This window comes from Acomys russatus, chromosome 26 (assembly GCF_903995435.1).
Source record: "Acomys russatus chromosome 26, mAcoRus1.1, whole genome shotgun sequence".
In the NCBI taxonomy this organism is placed as follows: domain Eukaryota; kingdom Metazoa; phylum Chordata; class Mammalia; order Rodentia; family Muridae; genus Acomys; species Acomys russatus.
In genome coordinates this window covers 44,234,930-44,256,378 of record NC_067162.1, presented here as the reverse complement: position 1 = coordinate 44,256,378, position 21,449 = coordinate 44,234,930, and the positions used below count along the sequence as shown (strand labels likewise).

General features: G+C 51.0%; 1 protein-coding gene across 1 annotated transcript in view; it reads left to right on the top strand.

The window, feature by feature from the left end:
* Positions 1–21,449, top strand: part of Cotl1 (coactosin like F-actin binding protein 1) — a 30,249-nt gene that overhangs the window by 7,756 nt on the left and 1,044 nt on the right. Inside the window, 1 exon segment of the mRNA XM_051168889.1 lies at positions 9,425–9,582. Within this exon segment, the coding sequence (XP_051024846.1) occupies positions 9,425–9,582 (158 nt within the window).

Sequence of the window (21,449 nt, the reverse complement as noted above, 5' to 3'; positions counted from 1 at the left end):
GCCCAGGGTAAATGTCCCCTCTACTCAGACACCATCTATCTTTATCCTCATGGTACTGACTATATATGTGTGTGTATATATATATATATATATAGGGTGGGGGGGGCAAGGTCCTGAAGAGATTTCCTGTTCTTGGTGATGTTTATGGTAGCCAGGGCTTAAGTTCTTCTCCCGTGAGTGTGTTGCTCCCTTGACAGGCCTTCTGTTTCTACTTTGAGAAGGAAATCTATAGCTTGGCCTCCAGTGTCATCTGTATTCCATGTGAGCCATGTGACCTCTGCAAGTCACCTAGCTTCTCTGTGTCCCACTGTGTGTTGAAAGAGCTAGCCTCTGATCAGGCAGGTCTAAACCACCGGGCTCAGCCATCCTCTGCCACCTGGGTATTGTTTTACCTTAGGGCCCTCCTGAAGCTGAACCTGGGACCAGGGCCTGAGTACAGCAAAACCCAAGGCCATGCTCACACATACCTTTCTGTCCCTGCTAGGATCTGAGCCTGGGACAGAGCCTGGTCTGTTTCACTCTGCTGTATTGGGAGCGCACAGGAGTGTGCGAACAGTACCACACCCCACTATTGTCTAAGTGGTCCCCAGCCACACCCGAGGGCTGAGTCTGCACAGGAAGTCCCACTGTCCTCTTCAGAAGCGCCGACTCAGTAATCAGCGCAGAGCAAATGGCCCCTGTCAGTAGTCTTGACCACATGGCTGCTTTGGCCTCACGCCAGGCATCTTCCTGCAACCCTGTGTCCCAGAGTGCCTCTCTCAGTGTGCTCTGCTCTCAGAGGCGGCCTCAGAGCGTTGGTCCCTAGAGGCCTTTTTCTGAGAGCAGGATTTTATATTGCCTTTTAATATTTATGTCATCGATGCACTTCAGAATTAACTTGCAGTGGATCTGCTGTGGGGGACGATACAGAGGACTGAACCCGGGAGCTCTTGCATGCTGGGAAGTGCCGCCATGGAGCTTGGGCCCCAGCCTTCTTCCTCTTTTCATTTTGAGATAAGAATTTTGCCAAGCTGCCCAGGATGTTTTTTTTTTTTTAGAGATTTATTTATTTCATTTATTGCATATGAGTGATTTATCCGCAGAAGAGGGCATCAGATCACATTATAGGTGGTTGTGAGCCAACATGTGGTTGCTGGGAATTGAACTCAGGACCTCTGGAAGAGCAGGTGGTGCTCTTAACCACTGAACCATCTCTCCAGCCCCCCAGGATGGTTTTGAACTTTACTCCTCCTGCCTCATCCTTCCTAGTGACTGGATTGACAGGCCTGCCCAAATGCCGCTTGTTCATTATTTATTTTGATTGAGGCAGGGTCTGGGCAGCCCTGGCTGGTCTAGGACTCACCATCCTTGCATCACCTGCCAGGCTCTGATGCTGTTTCCAGCTTTGCTGGTCTTTCATCTGGCCTGATGTACTTACTGTCATTTGATTTTGTATTCTATTGTTTCTACTCACCTGTGCCGACGATGTGCAAGTTGGTAGTGTTAATAAGAACAGTGGCTGATGGTGACCTTCATGTACCCTTGGCTTCTGTTTTCTCCTTCCACCTTCAAAGCCAGCAGTGTCTGTCTACCCCTTTCTCATGCCAGCTCCTGGTGCTAACTCTCCTACCTCCCTTTTCTCCATTTAGGACCTTGTTGTGGCGTTTGGCCAAGCCAGCAGTCCGGGCCATCCCCCATCCTGTCCTCCACCAAGTTATATCAGTGGAGGCTCCTTTGTCACAGTGAGGTCATTGTCACCAGCTCCAGGAATCAGAACATTGATGTTAGACTGACAAGAAATTTAATAAAATAAAATTTAAATTGTAAAGAAAGAGGGGAGCCATCCACCCTACCCCCCCAGATGACAAAGGATAGTAATAAAATGAGGCCATGTTGGAGGATGGTAAAGCCCAGCTAAAGGAGCCCATGCTATGATGGGAGACTGGGGTCCTTGGGTACACATTTACCCTTAAGATTTCCCTATGGGGGGCCAGGTGTGGTGGTGCACACCTTTAATCCCAGCACTCGGGAGGCACAGGCAGGTGGATTGCTATGAGTTCGAGGCCAGCCTGGTCTACAAAGTGAGGTCAGCCCAGCCAAGGCTACACAGAGAAACCCTGTCTTAAAAAACCATCCTCAGGGTGGGTTCTGCCTCCAGAGACCTGTGTCCCCCAGGACTGGCTGCTCTGTGGCTTTAGGTGAGCCTTCCAGCACCCAGCCTATTTTACTTTCCTGCCTGTTGCTCTGAAGTCTCTGTTAACAGTGTCCTGTGGTTACCATGGTTACCACAGGTGTTCTTGTCTTCCCTACCATCTCACCAGCTCCCTCCTTCCTTCTCTCCCTCCCTCTGTCTAACATAGTGTGTCCATGTAAGCACAGGCCAGCTTTAAGGCTACAATCCTCCTGCCTCAGTCACCGGAGTGCTGTGATGACAGGGTATGAAGGCCTTTATTGCTAAGCTGTCCAGTCACTTCCAAAACTTGCTATGTGTCAGGCCACTCCAAGAGCTTCTGTCGCCTGAGTCCGTGGAGGAGAACAAACTGTGTTACTGTCTGGAGAATGAGAGTCAAATTCTTTACATCCCCTTGGCTGAGGCAGCGTGTGATCCCCTCCTGTATGATTTTGCTGGGTGATATGTGTGAAGGAGGCATGGCCCCCACCTCACAGCCTCTCCCAGGCCAGCAGCTGGGTAAGGGCACTTGAACCTGTGCATGCGCACCTGTGTGCGAGCGTGCGTGCGTGCGTGCGTGCATGCGGTTAAAGTCCAGTGCGCAAATGCTGTCAGCTGCTAGGTGGCCCGTGAACTCCCTCTGCATCTCCTGCGTTTTCTCTGGGGGTGGCAGTCACACTGACCATGCCCAGGGGGAATGGCACCTCCCACTGCACTGAACAGCTGACACTGAGGAGGACCACAGAGGTGACTGTTGAAGGCTCTTTCTGGGAGTATGCCCTGTGCCAGGCACCATCTGTGTGCTAGGATTAATAGGAACAAGATGTAGTTTTCCAGGCTGGCTGTGGCTGTGATTCCGCTGGTAGAATGCTTGCCTAGCAGGGTGCGTGTGTGTGCATGCGTGCGCGTGTGCATGCGTGCATGCATGCGAGCCTGGATTCAGTTCTCATTGCAGCACAAACTGAAAATAGTGGGGCGTGTTAATGGCCTGTAATCCGATCATCCAATCACTTGAGAAGTGGAGGCAGGAAAATCCGGAGTTCAAGGTCATCTTTGGCTGCACAGTTCCAAGGCTAGCCTGGGCTACACGAGACCTTCTCTGGGCCAACTTACTATTTAAGACTTGGACCAAACACGATCTCATCCATTTAGCCCTTCCTTGATCACAACCTCCAGAAAGAGCTCACTTCCTTCTTTCTTTGATGTGCCAGTAACACCCAAGTAACAACTATTTGGGTGTTTTTGTGTCATTGAACTCACAGTTTGTCTGTCTATTTTTTGAGGGTAAGGATCTGTTTTAGCCCGCAGTCTCTGAATCACAGATTGGCTGTGTGCTTGTCCAGTGGCTGACTTATCAAAACTACATTGAGCAAATCTGTGCTTGCGGGGGCCTGCCAGCTCTCTAGCGGTCACGCCCCACACCCTATAGTGGCCCTAGGGTGTCTTGTCTAGATGGTGTTTCAGCACTTTGTCTTCCATTTAAGGGTGAGGGAGATGACTGATTAGCTCAAACACCTGTACTTCGCCCTGGGGCTCTCTGTGTAATTTAGTTCTCCGGGTCAATCTATTCCCTGGAGCTCCTGCAGTATTCTGCTTCCATTTCCTCTACCACATTTTCTCAGGAAAGCTTGGTCGCCTGTGTTTGAAGAGAACTCTCAGCCAGAATGGTTTGGGCTGCTGCGGGGGTCAGGGGGCGTTGCCTCTCAGAGTGTATGCAGTGTGACCACGGATACAAAACTGTGCACACAGATGCCCATGTGCTGAGTGAGATCACTCTGGAGACTCAGGCGCCCATCTTCTGAGAAAACAAGCCAGTGTAGACAGAGATGTCTTCTAGGCTTTATTTATTTAGTTCAAAATTATTGGCCTTATTATTCTATGGTTCTGGGGTTGACTTTAGGGCCTTGCTCACCTAGGCAAGACTCTACTGCTGAGCCGTATTCCAGGCTTGTTTTTCCTTTTTCCTTTTTTTTTTTTTTTTCCAAATAAGACACATTAGGTGAGCAGATGGGCACTGAACTTGCAAATCTTCCTGCCTGGCTTGGCCTCCCGAGTAGTTAGGGATGTAGCTCCGTTGGTAGAATAATTTCCTAGCATGCGCACAGCCTTAGTTTTTACTCCCAGCACCATATAAACCAGGTACGTGTCTTAATCCTGGCACTCAGGAGGTAGAGGTAAAAGGATCAAAGTTCGGGGGTCATCATAGGCTACAGATGAATTTGAGGCCAACCTGGGCTACATGAAACCCTGTCTTTAAAAAAGAGAGAGAGAGGCTGGGTGTGGTAGTACATGCCTTTGATTCCAGTTCTCTGGGAGTTCGAGGCCAGGCTGGTCTACAAAGCTAGTCCAGGATAGCCAAGGCTACACAGAGAAACCCTGACTGGAAGAAGAAAAACAAACAAACCAACAAAAGAACCTGGGTGAGGGGGTTGGGGACAAGAGGGTGCTGGTGCACTTTATATGTTTTGCTCTGGATAGCCAGGGCCTGTGGAGTCATGAACAGAGGCCATTTGTTACCTAGCTTTCAAATCAGCCTGAGACTCCCATCTTTTCCTTCATTTTCTGCTGCCTAGGCACGGAGTCCACAGAGTATAGTGAGGGCAGAGGGAGGAGAGGCTGTGCCTTCATCAGTAGTACAGTTTCTGTCATGGTATGCCTCCCTCCTTCCCCTGTGATGGAGAAGAGAGCCTTGGCCCCTCTGGGGCTGTGTTCCTCTGCTTGGTGCTGCAGGAGCCAGGCTGCAGTGTCCATGTCCAGCCTCCTCTGGGCTTTGGGAAAATGTCGAAGTTCTTTTCGATTCCTCCCAGCTTCCTGGAGTTGCAGCCCTCCCCTCCAGCCTCCAGCTCCTTCTTTAGTCTGTAGCCACCCCTCCAGCCTGCATCCCCCGCTCCAGCCTGCATCCCCCGCCCCCAGCCTGCAGGCCCCCCCTCCAGCCTGCAGCCATCCCTCCAGTCTTCAGCCCCCGCCCCCAGCCTGCAGGCCCCCCCTCCAGCCTGCAGCCACCCCTCCAGTCTGCAGCCCCCGCCCCCAGCCTGCAGCCCCCTGCTCTACATTGCAACCTCCTCCCCTTGGGAAAATGGCTGCTGAGCTCTTTGGTGTGGGGGAGTTTCCCCTTTCTGAGCTTTGTTTGCACAACTCTGAGCTTGAGAGGAAGGTCAGGAGCTGTCTGAGATGATCCTGGGCTTTCTCGCTTTCCTCGTTCTCCTTTTCTCTTACTCTGAGGTTCAGCTTCAGGGCACAAATAGCAAAAAATCGTTGTCTTTTTCTCCACTTTCTGTTGGCTCGCAGTCCATTTAGACACTGCCTGTGATGCCCCTTTGTTGTCACTCTGTTCCCCCCACATCCATCCCTATTGCTGTCCCTGCCCAGCATCCCCTACCTGGCCCCTGGGGGCTCTCTTCTTCCTTATTCTTGCTAGGGACTCCCTCCTTTCCTCAACTCTTAACTCCTTTGGGGTGGGCACCAGGCAGAGACAGGAGGGTCCAGGCAGTGCCCTGAGCATTCCCACTGGCCCCCCCACTATTATTTATGGGGTGCTCAGGAGATGGAGGCCTGGAGCCTTGCGAGCAAGCAGGAGCCTGTAGTGAGTGACCCACCTGCTCCCACGGCTTTCAAAGAAAGCAGCCTGCAAAAAGGCAGCAGATACACAGGTGAAGGATTTCTGGCTAGGGTCTAATTCAGCCTGTGGCTTTCATGAGAAGCTCTCTGGATGTGAGAAAGGTGTCACTGTTCCTAAATTGGAGATGGAGAGTACTGTGTCGTCAAGCCTGGGCCTGGTACACACATGGAAGGCGCAGAACTTTTGTCAACTCTTCAGCATGGGCCTGGCCTCATGTTACCCTTGGTGATGTCCCCTGTGGGGTTCAAGTGGGTTTGTAGTGCATGCCCCCAGTCTTCGGCCTCTTGACATATTAGGTGAGTGAGGAAGTAGACAGAAGCAAGTCTGATTTCCCTGTGACACTGCTCAGAGGCCTCTTCTGCTGTAGCTTTTGAGGGGTTTGCGGGGGGTGGTGGTGGTGGTGGTGGTGAGACTGAGGGACAGCCCTGTCACCTTTGATGGTTATGCCTCTGATCCTGCAGCGGGTCATGTGGAAAAGGGGGCCCAGACTCTTCAGGAAGCTTGGCCTGATCGCTTCCTTAAATGAAGGGGCGTAGGGCAGGAGGAAGGGGTGGGGTTGAACTCGGTACTTCCTCTTTCCTGTCCCCACTAGCTGTAAGGGCTCATCCCTGTGCTAGCACCCCAACATCCCCACCGTACCTTATTCGTTCCATAGTGGCTCTCAGAGTCAGAGCAGGGGCTTGTTCAAGTTCCACTCCTGAGGCGCCCCTGGAGTTCCCGGATCAGCAGAGCAAGCACATGTCCTTTGGGGTCCTGTGTACAGAAAGGCTAGGACAGGTCACTGATTGAGAACCATGCTCCTAGACTTCAGCAGGCTCCAACTCTAGTCCAGTGACTCTCAGCCTGTGGGTCACTACCCCTTTGGGGGTCGAATGACCATTTCACAGGGGTCACCTAAGACCATTGGAAAACACAGAGACTTAGATTATGATTCATAACTGTAGCAAAATCGCAGTTATTTGTTTGGTTTGGTTTGGTTTTTCAAGACAGGGTTTCTCTGTGTAGCTCTGGCTGTCCTGGACTCACTTTGTAGACCTGGCTGGCCTCGGACTCACAGCCATCCACCTGCCTCTGCCTCCCGAATGCTGGGATTAAAGGCATGCACCATCATGCCCGGCTGCAGAATTGCAGTTGTAAAGTAGCAACAAAGAGAATTTTCAGGTTAGAGATCACCACGTTATGAGGGGAGGTTGCAGCATTAGGGAAGGTGGAAAACCGCTGTTCTAGGTCCTTACCGCCCAAGTCCCACGGGGTCAGAGTGTTGTTGAGAGGAATGACAGCAGGCCCAGGTGCCCTGCCTTCTGCCTAGTTTGTCACCTTAGCGTGTACACACATGTGCATACATGGAGAACTTCCCTCTGCTTATCAGTCCCCCGTGTTTCCGTGCTCCCTTCCGCTGTCTTAGAAGGGGGTAGCTTAGGGTGTGTCCTCTGATGACTTCTGAGGAAAGGAACAATGAATGGGATTGGCCTTCCCAAAAGGGCCTCCTGCTCTCCTATGCTGCCGGGGTGGCAGTGACAGCCCAGGGCTTTGATGCTGTTTTAAAAATGCTGCAGAGACCCACAGGCCTTCCTGTCTGCCTTCAGCCGACGATCTGTCCGGCCAGATCTCCGGTGGCCAGCGTTCGTAAGTGCAGTGTCACTCTGGACTTCTGAAAATGTGTCTGTCAGCAGTGTTCTTGAGCAGACTGCTGCTAGATAAGCACCCAGCCAGTCACTCCATAAGTGGCCTCCCTCCCTCCCTCCCTCCCTCCCTCCCTCCCTCCTCCCCTCCCTCCCTCCCTCGCTCCCTCATGGTTGTTTAAATGAAGTCAGCATGAGGTTCTGGACGGTTCCCAATGCCTTTAGGAGTGTGTGTAACTTACTTTCTGCGCACGGGGTATTCCTTGTGTCCTAAACAAGTTTTACTGGAGACTCTTCAAAGGAAATCAAGGGGCTTGCTAGCTGGCTCAGTGGGTAAAGGTGATTGTCACGCAAGTCTGACTACCTAAGTTCAATCCCCGGAGCCTACATAACGGTGGAAGGAGGGAACTAACTCCGTAGATTTATCCTCTTGTATCCGAGGACACATCATTTATACTTACTCATAATAAAAAATATAATAAAAAATGTAAAAGAACCATGATGGCTGTAATGGGTGGTGATGTCCAGAGCACATAGAGGTGTCTGAAATGGATGGGGGGGGGGCTAGACTTCAAAGGACCACCTTGTGAAAGTCCCCTTGCATCACAGGAAAGCTGACTAACACTCAGGGAGGGTCACACAGAAGAAGCAGGCAGGGAGAGCCGACACCTCTGGCAGGCTCTGCACTTGGCTGAATGGAGGCTGAGGTCAGGGTCTCCAGCCACCTCCCCACAAAGAGCCTTTGGCAAGGACCCACAGTCACTAAGCCCAAGAGTCCACATTGACACTGTAGAACTGGGAAACCGTCACTGTGGAAACGGACACTGGGGGTCTTTTGTATGAAGCCTGGCAGGGAGGTGGCTGGAATGGGAGCCTGCCTCCCCTGCAGGTCAAGGGTGAAATCCAGTTAAACATTTCAGTGCTGGCTACTGGACACAGTACATAAAACACTGCCCACACCCAACACCCCTCTCGTGCTGGGGGTGAGGGTGGGGTGGGGTTGCGTGAGCGTGAGAGCTGCTGCTCTTGGGTCTGGGTTTTCCTTTTTGGATGGGGAGAATGTTCTGGAATTAGGCTGTGGTGATGGTTGCGCAGGCGTGTCCTTTAAAAATGATATGTGTGCGCGCGTGCTCGAGTGCACTTTTTTTTTTTTAATTTATTTATTTATTGTATATGAGTGCTTTATCTGCAGAAGAGGGTATCAGATCACATTATAGATGGTTGAGAGCCACCATGCAGTTGCTGGGAATTGAACTCAGAACCTTTGGAAGAGCAGGCAGTGCTCTTAACCACTGAGCCATCTCTCCAGCCCCTTCGAGTGCACTTTTTTACCAGTGACATTTTTATAAGTTTCCAACTGTCATAAACATTTAGATTTTGAAGAAAAAAATTAAAAATGTAGCAATCTCTGCAATACTGTCATGTGAGTGCAAACTGCTTGGGCTGGCAAGAGAGCTCAGTGGGTAGTGGTAGTGGATGGCTTTAATCCCAGCACTCGGGGAGGCAGAGGCAGGCAGATCCCTGTGAGTTTGAAGCCAGCCTTGTCTACAAAGTGAGTCCAGGACAGCCAAGGCTACAGAGAGAAGCCATGTCTCAAAAAAAAAAAAAAGAAAAGAAAAGAAAAAAGAAAGAAAGAAAGAAAGAATCAATCGAGGCGTTGGTGGCGCACACCTTTAATACCGCCACGTGGGAGGCAGAGGCAGGTGGATTGCTGTGAGTTTGAGGCCAGCCTGGTCTATGACAGCCGACGCTACACAGAGAAACCCTGTCTCAAAAAACCAAAAAGAAAGAAAGGAAGAAAAGAAGGAAGAAAGAAAGTGTGTAGGGATGCTTTGCTTGTCACAACTTGGGGCTGCTCTTGTGTCTAGCAGTAGAGGTCAGAGGTATTGTACAATGTCCTGTAATTCATAGACACTGGTACCCACTAGTTTCCACCTTCTGACTGCGCATGCCTGTGGCTCATGGCCTCTCCCAGGGTACATGGTGTCAGAGAGTCCTTACAGAGTGCCATACTCTCCTTTGTTTTGGCCACAGATGATGTCCGGCTGTTCGCCTTTGTACGCTTCACCACCGGTGATGCCATGAGCAAAAGGTCCAAGTTTGCCCTCATCACGTGGATCGGGGAGGATGTGAGTGGGCTGCAGCGTGCCAAGACGGGCACTGACAAGACGCTGGTGAAGGAAGTGGTCCAGGTAATGTGCCCTGCTTCATTTCAGCATGGGCCACCATCCTCAGGGTAGGGGGTATGGGATGGAGGGTGGGAAAGTTCTTAACGTTGTTTAGGGTGCCAGCTAGGGCCAGAACTCTGCCATCTTGACTGTCCCACCACAGAAACACAGCATCTGGTCATCCACAGACAAGACGACCAGAATGGAGACCAGTGCCCGTCCCATTGTGGATGGGTCCTAGTAGTAGCCATAAGGATCTAGGAGGGACGATGTGATCTTTCCCAGGACAGCACCTATCTTAGGGACACTGCTCACACTTGCTGGGTGCACGCTCACAACACCGTGGACTGTGTTGTCACAGTTTGGTCACTAAAGCATGACAGTAGTAATACCCATAGCACTATAGTGAGGTTGTGTGTTTAGGGGTTTGGGTGAGGGGCCACCCCAAAGGAGGAAATCTGAATTTATAATGGTGGCAAAGCTAGGTGAACATGCAGAAGGGGTCCCCAAAGCCTAGAAGCCAGAGCCCGTCCTTCTTTTATCTTATCCAAATTGTTGGTCAGCCTGGCGTGGTGACGCACACCTTTAATCCCAGCCCTCGGGAGGCAGAGGCGGCGGATCTCTGTGAGTTCGAGGCCAGCCTGGTCTACAAAGCGAGTCCAGGACAGCCAAGGCTACCAGAGAAACCCTGTCTCGAAAACAAACAAACAAACAAACAAAACCCCCCACCAGTTGTTGTTCATGTGACCAGAGTAGATGTGGCCAGTTCTCCAACGTAGCTGTTGCCCAGGACCTAGTGACGTGTGCAGAGAAAAAAAAACATGGGGCTGGAGAGATGGCTCAGTGATTAAGAGCACTGGCTGCATTTCCAGCGGGCCTGTGTTTGGTTCCCGTCACCCACATGGCAGCTCTCTGCAACTGCAGTGCCAGGGGATCTGATGCCCTCCCTCTTCTGGCCTCCATGGTGGGCACATGGTACACAGACCTAAATGTAGGCAACAAACAAAAAAAGGATGAGGTAAATTGCCATTGGCTCCCATCCGCTCCCTGGCTGACACACTGTCTGCCTTTAAAAACATTTTTTTTTTGAGTCAGTGTGTCTTAGTGAGATTACTGTTGCTATGATGAAACACTGTGACCAACAGCAAGTGAAGGAGGAACAAATTTAGCCAGGTGTGGTGGTGCATACCTTTAATCCCAGCCCTCGGTAGGCAGAGGCAGGTGGATTGCTGTGAGTTCAAGGCCTACAAAGTGAGTCTAGGACAGCGAGGGCTCTTGTTATACAGAGAAACCCTGTCTCGAAAAACCTACACTTCCGCATGATTCACTCTTCATCACTGGAGGAAATCGGGGTGGCGGGGGCGGGGGACTTAAACAGGGCAGGAACCTGGAGGCAGGAGCTGATGCAGAGGGCATGGAGGGGTGCTGCTTACTGGCTTGCTCCTCATGGCTTGCTCAGCCTGCATTCTTTTTTGTTTGTTTTTCAAGACAGGATTTCTCTGTAACAGAACCTGGCTGCCTAGACTCACTTTGTAGATCAGGCTGGCTTTGAATTCACAGAGATCCTCCTGCCTCTGCCTCCGAATGCTGGGATTAAAGGTGTGTGCCACCATGCCCAGCTCTCAGCCTGCTTTCTTACAGAACCCAGAACTACCAGCCCAGGAATTACATGACCCACAAGGGGCTGGGCCCTCCCCCATCAATCAGTAATTAAGGGAATGCCCTACAGGCACCCACAGGTGTGGGTGAGGCCTCAGTTGAGGCTCCCTCCTCTCTGGTGACTATAGCTTGTGTCAAGTTGTAAGAAAACTAGCCGCACACAGGGTCTCTCTCTTTTCCGTATCTCTAGCTGCCCTGGAACCTACTCTCTGTACACCAGGCTGACCTGGAACTCACAGAAATCCCCATCTCTGCCTTCCATGTTCTGGGATTGAAGGTAGAGCCTGGCCATAGCTGACTTTTTCTTTTTCCTTTGAGTCCCAAGGATTAAAGTGAGGTCTTTGCGCAAGTATTTTATTGCCTGTGTTCCTTGCAGCCCCTACTGGATGGTCTCTGTAGAAATCCTAGGAGGGTTCCATGGCTTACAAACATGATAAGTCAGCTTTATCGCATGTAATGTAGGTTTTTCGTTAATTCTGTCTCATTTGCGTGGAGTGTGTGTGTGTGTGTGTGTATGTGTATGTGTATATGTGTGTATGTGTACAGTCAGTTCTCTCCTTCCATCTTTCCTTGCCTTCCATCAGGGTTGCACCACAAGCACCGTCACCCACTGAGCCATCTGCAGCCCCATTGTGATCTTATTTTAACTTAACTTGGTTGAGATAGGGTCTCACTCTGTAGCCCAGTATGACCTCAGGCTCATGGTGATTCTCCTGCCTCCGTTTTTTTTTTCAAGTGCTAACAAGGAGCCACCAAACACGGCTAGACTGCTTATTTAGTTGTTTATTACAAGCTTGTGGTGTTGCGGTGCGGAGGGTCCTCGTGTATGCACTCTGCCACTGAAGCTGCAGGCCCAGCCGGGCTTTCTGTGAGCCTAGAACTTGCTGGGGTGGCAGAGTAGACCCGGGAGTAGGGGTAACTAGGGGACCTGGGGTCTCTGGCGTGTCGGGAATACTACTAGTTCCCCGTAATGGATTTGCAGGCTCAGAGAAGTTGGTTTTGGTTTTTGAAGATAGAGTTTCTTTGTGTAGCCTTGGCTGTCCTGGACTCACTTTGTAGACCAGGCTGGCCTCGAACTCACAGCGATCCGCCTGCCTCTGCCTCCCAAGTGCTGGCATTAAAGGCATGCGCCACCACCACCCGGCTAGAGAAGTTGAAATAAAGTAGAATTGGCTGGCTCTCCACAGGAAGAGGTGAGGGTAACAGGGAACCATGGCTGACCCAGGCTCATGTCTTCTCCTAACCTGTTTCATTCTGGATTTGGCCACCCTCTGTCCTGACCTGCCATCTTGGGGCAGGGGTGGGGCTTATGCCTTGCAGTTACAATGAGCTTCCAATTCAGAGGCCTGCTAGGATTACTCAGATGAGGAGCTGGGGTTTCTGGCCAGGTTGGGTGCCTGCCTGTAACTCCAGCACCCAAGTGTGGAGGCAGGAGGATTGGGGATTGAGGCCCGTGTGGAACTGGAGGTTAGAAAGGTCACTGAAGGGTCTGTGTCCATGGCTGTGAAAAGCAGACAAATGTCCCCTTCCCCACCGGCCTCGGAGCAACAGAAGCTGCAGGAAGCTGGACTGTTCTAGGGGAATGTGCTGAGCAGACAGCCTGCCTGCCTGAGGTCACCCTGCCACACTGTTGTGTGCTGGTGTCCAGACACCAGCTCATTGTTCTGGTGTCTCTCCCGGCTTGTGGGGACAATGTGGTGGCCAGCAGGGGAGACTACCCGGTGCCAGACCAGGCTGCCTCCCGTCAGAGCGGATCAGGCTGGCCTTGCAAAATGCCCTAACTTGCATGCTCTTTTATTTATTTGTATTAATTTATTATTGAGTTAAAAAATATTATGTATGTATGAGGTGTGTGGGTGCTTGTGGAGGTAAGAGAACAAAGTCTTGGGGTGTCTTTTCTATCACCACGTAGGTTCTGGGAATCGGGATCAAAATCTGGTTACAAGCTTGGCAGCCAGCTCCTTTACCTGCTGAGCCATCTTAACTTGCCCAAGGGAGGCCATTTTGAAAGTGGGGCTTCATCTGGGACACACGGAGGAGCCTGGCAAGGCTGTAAGCTGGGGAGCGGGACTGGCTTTGCTCAGGGAGAAGCCCAGCACATAAATGAAGCCGATCGTTCCGTGGCCAGCTGTGTCTTGTCACCCCTCACCAGACCCACTCCCACCCCATGGCCAGCCTGCCTGAGTGTGGCACTTGCCAGCTGCCTAGCAGCCATGTCCAACACAGAACCGTGGAGCACCCCCGCTGTTTGAGAGGGTGCAAGGCCTACCCGTGGTGGGCCAAGCATCCTGGGTGTGTGTACTGAGCGCTTTGCTCACCCCCTTTCTGGTGCCTTTCTTTTCTTCTGTCTCTATACAATACCTTTCAGAAGGAGCCTACACCGTTCACAGTTGTGCATGTGTGGCTCTTGGTCACAGCAGCCAGGCTGTTCCGTGAGTGCCCACCACAGACGTGAATCTGATGCTGGACATGTACAGGCTTTCTCCTGTGGACCTCAGCCAATCTTGGCCAGGAGCTCACACAGATCATGTCTCTGGCCCCTCCCCTTCCTGAATCTGTTTCCTTGTCTGAGCAGCGGGATATCATTGTAACACACAGCAGCATGTGCTGGTAAAGATGCACAGTTCCTTCTTTTTGAGAGAGGGTCTCATGTTGCCCAGGCTTGTTTTGAACTCACCAGATGTAGCTGAGGTAACCTTGAACCCCTGAAATTCCTGCTTTTACCTCCTAAGTGGCATTGATATAGTTATGTGCCCCTGAGTGCTGTTTATACGGTGCTGGGTGGAACCCAGGGCTTTGTACATGCTTGGCAAGCACTCTCCCAACTAAGCAAGCCCCCTTTTAACTTATGTATTCATTTTTTGTTGAATTATGGACACATCCTGGTATGTTGCTGACAGCGAACATCTTTGAGGCTAAGTGTTGTCATTTTAAAACAATTCTGTTTACCGATTCTTTGGAGGAAATTACCAAACATGCATGTGGCTGGGAACAAGAAAATCTGTGCCTATTTCCCTCTTCTGTCTCTCTCTCTCTCTCTGTCTCTCTCTCTGTCTTTCTGTCTCTGTCTTTCTCTCTGTGTGTATGTGTCTCTCTCTGTCTTTCTGTCTCTGTCTCTGTCTCTCTCTCTCTCTGTGATCCTGGAGATTAAATTTAAGGTCTCACACATACTGGGTAAGTGCTCTGTTATGTAGCTAGTTCCCCAGCTATAGGTAGTTTTGATTAGACAGAAGTTGAGGACCTAGCCTGGATATGACCTCTGACCCATCAGCTGACCAATTGGTAGGGACTGCTTGGAGCTCTCTGGTTAAGAATTCTGAGGTGGAAAAAAAAAAAAAAAAAAAAAAGAATTCTGAGGTGGAATCTTGACAGAGAAGGTGCCACGATCAATTTGTGATATCTGCCATGGGCACAGGAGTAAGAAGTGGAGTATGTTTCCTACTCCTTTGCCCTCCCTGAACTAGAGATGTTGGAGGTCAGGCCAGGTCGGGTCAGGGCCTTGGTGAACTTCTGGGAGGCGGAGAAGCAGGTCCTAAGCAGTTTCCCATACGCTAAGAGGGATAGCCGTGAAGGGGGTTGTTTTCCAGGTATGGGATCAACTGCTCTGAGCTGGTTTGGTCTACGCCTATTCACAGCAGGGTCTTGGGACATTTGTCTGCTTGAATCCTGTTCTGCGATATCACTATGTGCCCACCTGTGGTGTTCCCTTGCCTCTCTAACTAAGCAGGAGGGTGGCCTGTGCCTTTATCTGAATCTGTTAGACACGTGGCCTTCTAATCCGTTTGTTTCCTTCATCTTTCTTTGATGAGTCATGCCTGCTTTAAGAACCTGCTCTTTTTGAGTAAATTATACCTTCCCGGTAGGGTTTTAAGGACTTGGTTTTTCAGGCTCTGAATAGGTGTAGGAGGGCACAGGGGGGCGGCAGGGCTCACAGTGGCGTGCCACTGGCTGCTGTGCACTTCAGCCTCCTGTGAGGTTGTCCTTTCTCCTGTCAAGAAGGGCTGCTGGGGATTGATTGCTTTTATTCAGCACTCAGAGGTCTTTGGCTTAGAATTCTTGGGGAAGTCCAGGTGGGGAAAAGTACTTGACTGTGGTGAGCAGGTGACTTGTCCACTCCCTGCCCCAGCTCACGCGCGTGGGTGAGAGTCTACACCTTGTACCTCGGAGATGCTCATGGGTTCCAGATTCACCCAAAGCAAGCACGGAACCTTAACCGTGAACCATGCCATGGTCCTGTGTTGGTTTTTCATAGACTCTGGTGTCCATGCTGGGACATTGTCCAATTCTTTGTCTCTGTGCTCCAGGGACTTTGACAGGACCCTAGAATGGCTGGTGGGGATCCGTCTGGGGGAGCCCTTTTTTCTCCCTTTCCCCTTTCGCAGGAGCACCGAGCAGGACCAGAGCCACCGAATGGTGTCTTTGGGGACCCTTGGAATCTCTGCTCCTCTTCTCTTAGAGAAAAACCACAGCACTGGAATTTGGCCTCTCAGGGCATAGGCGAGTGGTGGCCTTGCTGAGTACTAAGCAAGTGCAGATTTCGGGGATCTCTTTGCAAGTCTTGGGTGTAGTGGAAGCCACCTCCTTTCCCCATCAGGCTTTTTTCTCTTTCCCCACAGCTCTCCCCTAGTCCAGCTTTAGGTGTTGCCCTGGGGATGCCCTTCATTGCAGATGGACACTGGGGGTGAGGAAGGGACCCAGGGCATTGAAGGCTAAGCTTCCCTGCAGTCTTGAGGCCAAAGGGAAAGCTACATCACTTACAAGAACCAGTCAGCACTCGCCCAGTGCTGGGCACACCCAGCAAGGGTGCAGGTTCTTTGCATGTTGCCAAGGCTCTCATTACAGCCCCAACGTGCATGCGGTTTCTATTCTTGTTTGCAGAGGAGGAACTGAGGCTAGGGAGGGACAGGCTGCTCGAGAGCATGGGCAGCTCAGACTAAACCCTATTACCAGCCTGGTGTAGCAAGAAAACTGGGCTTGAGCCATGCAGTCGAGAGCCCTTTTTAAAAAAGGAATCAGGGGCTAGGGATATTGCTCAGTGGGTCTGGAAGCCTGGCTCTGTCGAGTTTGCCTTAAGCACGGTACTGGAGAGGCGGAAGATCAGAAAGAAGTTCAGGGCCGAAGATTCTATCTAAAAAGGCGGGAGGGAACAATTTAAAATCAAGGATAGGAGATATTTATGCATACCTTAATCCGGCCCTGCAAATAGAGGCTGGTGTGTGTGTGTGTGTGTGTGTGTGTGTGTGTGTAGACCTACTTTCTAACCTCTCCTTTACTGGGATCCCTTTCTCAAGGAGAGCAATGTGGGGTCCACTTTGCATCTGAGAAAGGTTCTGGGGACAAAGTGTGTCAGCCACCTTTACAGGCCATTTTGATGGAAGCCTGAAGCCTCCAGAATTGGACATGGCTGAAGGGGCCTCTTCCTTTGAACAATCCCACTGGGGGAAAACATGCCAAGTCCTTGTCTTAGAAACCTTCAGAGTAGAGTTATACGAGGGTCCTGGACAAAACATCAAATGTCTAAGGTGACAGTGCCCAGACTGGCATTTTGTGCTTTGGACTCCTACAGGTAGCTTAGCAGCCTTGGGGCTGTAGCCTGGAGGAGGGGCAAGCAAGGAGGAAGGGCAGGCCCAACATGGGGCTCTTTGCTGTGTGACCTCAAATGACTCACTTCCCTCTCTGGTCCTCTGTCAAAAACAGAGGTGGTTGGTGGAGTTTAGTGGGGTTTGCACATTTGCTTCCATCCTCTTCTTTTGTCTTGAACCACAGGACAGTCACAGCTAGGTGACTTTTGAACTTGTCAGGCGTCCCTTGTGAGTACTTGGGAAGCCACCACCAGGGTAAAGCGAGGGACCCCTGCCAAGCCCTGCTGCCCCTGAGTGGGTCAGCTGCAGGGCTCTCTGATGGGAGCGTGTCCTCTGTGGCCCATTCTGCTTTCAGACTAGATGGTGTTCTTTCAGCTACCAGCACCTGCAGTGCGCTGGCCACTGCTGCCAATGACCTGTGACACTCACCTGATGGTCAAGCCGAGTGTCCGGGAATGTGAGTGCTGCTTGTGGGTGAGCTGGCAGCATTTCGAGAGCTGCTGCAATGGCACCTGCTTCTCTTTGTGTAAGGCTGCATGCGTGCCATCAAAACACTTCTCAGTAAGGTGTGGCCTGGGTCCTATTGCCTGCCTCTCCTTGTGGCTGTTAGATGGTGTGTGTGTGTGTGTGTGTGTGTGTATGTATGGTGTGAGAGGTGACCTGTTACCAGGGATGCAGGTGAACAGTTCCTTTCTGTCAGGCTTCATCTGCCTGGTGATGTCTCTTGGTTTCTGCCCTTTTTCTTACTAACATACCAGGAAGGTGACTCCTCTATAGCACTGGAGACTCAACTAGTGGCTCCCTTAGGTCTGAAACTGACTGCCAAGTAGGAGTGGAGGCAGAGGGCAGGGAGTCCTTCTAGGTAAGTTTTGAGGTTGGTAACTGTCATAGGGTTTCTATTACTGTGATGAAACACCATGACCAAAAATCCAGTTGAGGAGGAATGGGTTTATAGTCCATCATTGAAGGAAGTCAGAACAGGGACTCAAACAAGACAGGAACCTGGAGGCAGGAGCTGATGCTGAGCCCATGGAAAGGTGCTGCTTACTGGTTTGCTCAGCCTGCTTCCTTATAGAACCCAGGGGCTGGCATTACACACAATGAGCTAAGCCCTCCCCCCTGCAGTCACTAGCTAAGAAAATGGTTTACCTACAGACTGATCTTATGGGGCCATTTTCTCGGTTGAGGCTCCCTCTTCTCAGATGACTCTAGCTTGTGTCATGTTGACATCGAACCAGCCAGCATAGTGCCCAAGTCATGCATTTGGGGCTATTTTATAGAATCCATGCCCTAGATGGGAAGAGTACGCCACTTAATGTGCAGCCTTTTGTAGGGACCATGGCCCAATGGCCCACCATCGCAAGGTGCCTGCCTGCCTGCCTCTTCCACTTCCCCAGATGGGAAGAGACTGCCCTTGGAATAGCAGGGAAGGGGTCTCCTCAGCTTTGACTCCATGGCCTTGGATGGAAATGGGGAAGGGAAAGGCTGGATCATAAGACATGTGGAGACCTAGAAGGTTCCTGAAGGGCATGGGGCCGGTGGAGTGCGCTGTCAACCAAAGGCTGTGAGTGACTGCCGTTTGTCCAACCACATGAAGCCTCAGCTGTCCTCACTGTGGACAAGGGTGGGTTGGGAGGTGGGGGTGGGAGAACGATTCCCCAGGCTTTGCCACCTTCCAGTCTGCGACTGGGGCGGCAGGAGTCCTCAGATAGAGAGGAAGCGTCCGCTTCAAGATCGGCAGACATCTCTGACTTAGCTGGGCAGTGTGGGTGCGGGTTCAACCTCCCGGGCTCTTGTAGGATGAGGAGAGCAGAGCCAGATCCCTCATCCTCCACCCAGCCTCAAGGTGAGGCTGCTGCCTGGCTAACACCCATCAGCCCAAAGGTGTCAAGGCACCAGGATCTGTCTTGGTGCTGTGGGCGTGGCTTGAGCTCCGGTGGCTTCAGGAATGTTAAATGCCCACCTTGGTCACTAGAAGAGAAAGCCACTCAACCAAGACGCTGGACTCTTGATCCTGCTTTCTAACTCTGGAGTTCTCCCAGAACAGTAGGAGTGGAATGCCGTGGCAGGGTACTGAAACACGCGACCTGCACCCCACACTGCTTTTTCACAGTAATAGGTCCTCCAGGACCCGTCTGAGGCCTCCGCAGGCAGCAACAATCAAAACACATCTTCAGGCAAAGTTGTCTTCTGAGGCCACAGAGAAAGAGAGTATTCCGTGTAGCCAACCCAACAGGGCATCATGTGAGTGGTGACACGGCTGTTCTTCTGGAATCTTTGTAAACTTGGAAGCATTTGCTTCACGGCCATTTGGTTTTTAAACATGCCTCCAAGTTTGAGATTGCTGTTGTTGTTGTTGTCTTTTTAAAGATTTATTTATTATGTATACAGTATGCATCAGATCACATTATAGATGGTTGTGAGCCACCATATGGTTGCTGGGAATTGAACTCGGGACCCCTGGAAGTGCAGTCAGTGCTCTTAACCACTGAGCCATCTCTCCAGCCCCCGCTGTTGTTGTTGTTGTTTTTAATAGTTCAGGACAATGTAAATGTGTGCATGTGTGGCTATGTGTATGTCATATATGTGGCGGAGCGTAGGTGAGTTAGCCCACTCATATTTATTGCTATGTATGGCTCATTAGTCTCATCTCCTGTTTGAGACTGAGTCATATTTGTTAACTTTGTGTGTGGATTTCTGCACACCACAGCGGCATGTGGAGTCCACATAACATGCCGGGGCTGGTCTCTCCTTCCTCTGTGTGGGGATAGATCTGAGATCATCCGGCAGGCAAGCACCTTTTTTACCTGCTGAGCCATCTCCCCACCCAGTCTTGAACTTCGTGCCTCTACCTGGGATTACAAACCTGCACCAACACGCCTGGTTTATATGCAGTGCTGGGGCTTGAACCCAGGGCTCTGTGCATGCTAGGCAATCATTCTGCTGCCTGAGCCGCATGCCCAGCCCCTGTTTGTTTTGTTGAGACAGGGTTTTGCTATGTAAGACAAACTGGCTTCAAACTCATGGGCAGTCTCCAGCCCTCTGAGGTTACCACACTGCCTGATTGTAACATGACAGACACCTCAGCTGGAGCTGCACCCCGCCTCTAACGCCTCCCTTTAGATTTCTTAGCCCTTATCAGTCTTCCTAAACTCCTGTTCCTGACACAGACTTCTCCTTCTTCTTTAGATTGCCATATATGGCTGTCAACAGGCAGAGGACTTTGAACTTCCTCTTCTAGGCTTCTTGGCCCATTGACTTCCTTGCTGGGGCACCCTTGCCCCTCCCCTGTGCCTATGGGCTGGAAGTTGAGACACAAGTCAGCTCTCTATTCTCTTTTTCTGACCAAGGTCCCCTGCCTTCCTCTGTCTGGGTCACATGCATACATTTAGCTTTGCTGGTGGGAAGGGGCTTTAAATTTGGGGCTGCACAAGCCTCTCCCACCCCCATCCCTCGCCAGGCCTTATCTTAACCAGGCAACAAGCCTTACGTAGTGAGAGTGGATTCCGTCAGAGTGTGTAAGGCTGTCCCTCTTGGCAAGTGTTAACCCCTCCTCCATAGCCCTTCATGTCTTGGTGGCCTTGTGCATGGTTTCTAGAAAACTGAGACCTTCATCTTTTTGGTGCGATGGTGACTTTGTTTACTTTGTTTTTTATTAATGTGAAATTCACCTAATATACAATTAACCATTTTAACCACCCCTCTTTGGTTCCAAAGATTTTGGCCTCCCTTTCTTTATAAATAGTAAGGGGGATGGTGCCAGAGATTGAACCCAGGCCCCAGGCCTGCTAACGTAAGCACTCTACCTCTGAGACAGTAGTCATAGGTCCATGGCCTTGGGCAGACATTGCAGCCTTAAGCCTCTGTCTTGTCTGTAAAATGAAAGCAATCTTGATTGTGTTTTGAGATTTTTTTTTTTAACTTTTTGGTTTTTAAGACAGGATTTTTCTCTGTGTAGCGCTGGCTGTCCTAGAACTTGCTGTGTAGACCAGACTGGCCTGGAACTCACAGGGATCCACCTGCCCCTGCCTCCCAAGTGCTGGGGTTAAAGGCGTGCACTACCACACCTGGGGTTTTTTGGGATTTTAAAAGTTGCCATCGGATGATTTGGGGCAAGCTATCCTCCACATGTGGAGAGAACTGGCCCTTCTGACCCTTCCTGGTTTGCAGTCACCTCCAAGAGCTGGGCAGTTTTACCACATGCAATTTTAGATGCCCTCTATCATTTCCTGTTCTGTCTCCCACCCCTGGTCACCTCTGGTCTGCTTTCTCTGTAGATTTGCCTTTTTTTGGACATTTCCTGTCAGCGGAAGCAAACACTGGGTGGCTTTTCACGTCTGCCTGCTTTTGCTCATGTTTAGAGGTTCACCCATTCCTTTTCATTGCTGACTAATTAATGCTTCACCACGTGGGGCGTCCATGCTGTGTATATCATCTCACCCCGTCTATTGGCTTGCTATCTGGGGGTGCTTGGCTGTCGGTGAATCACGTTGCTATGAGATCTGGGTGCGTTCTTACCTGCCCAGGTGATTTCATTTTTCTCAAGTAGATCTACAGCCCCAGGGTCATAGTTGGGGTTTCACATCGGTCCCAGGACCCACAGCACAGTGTGTGTGTGTTTACAGAAGTACTGATAACGCAGCCACAGGC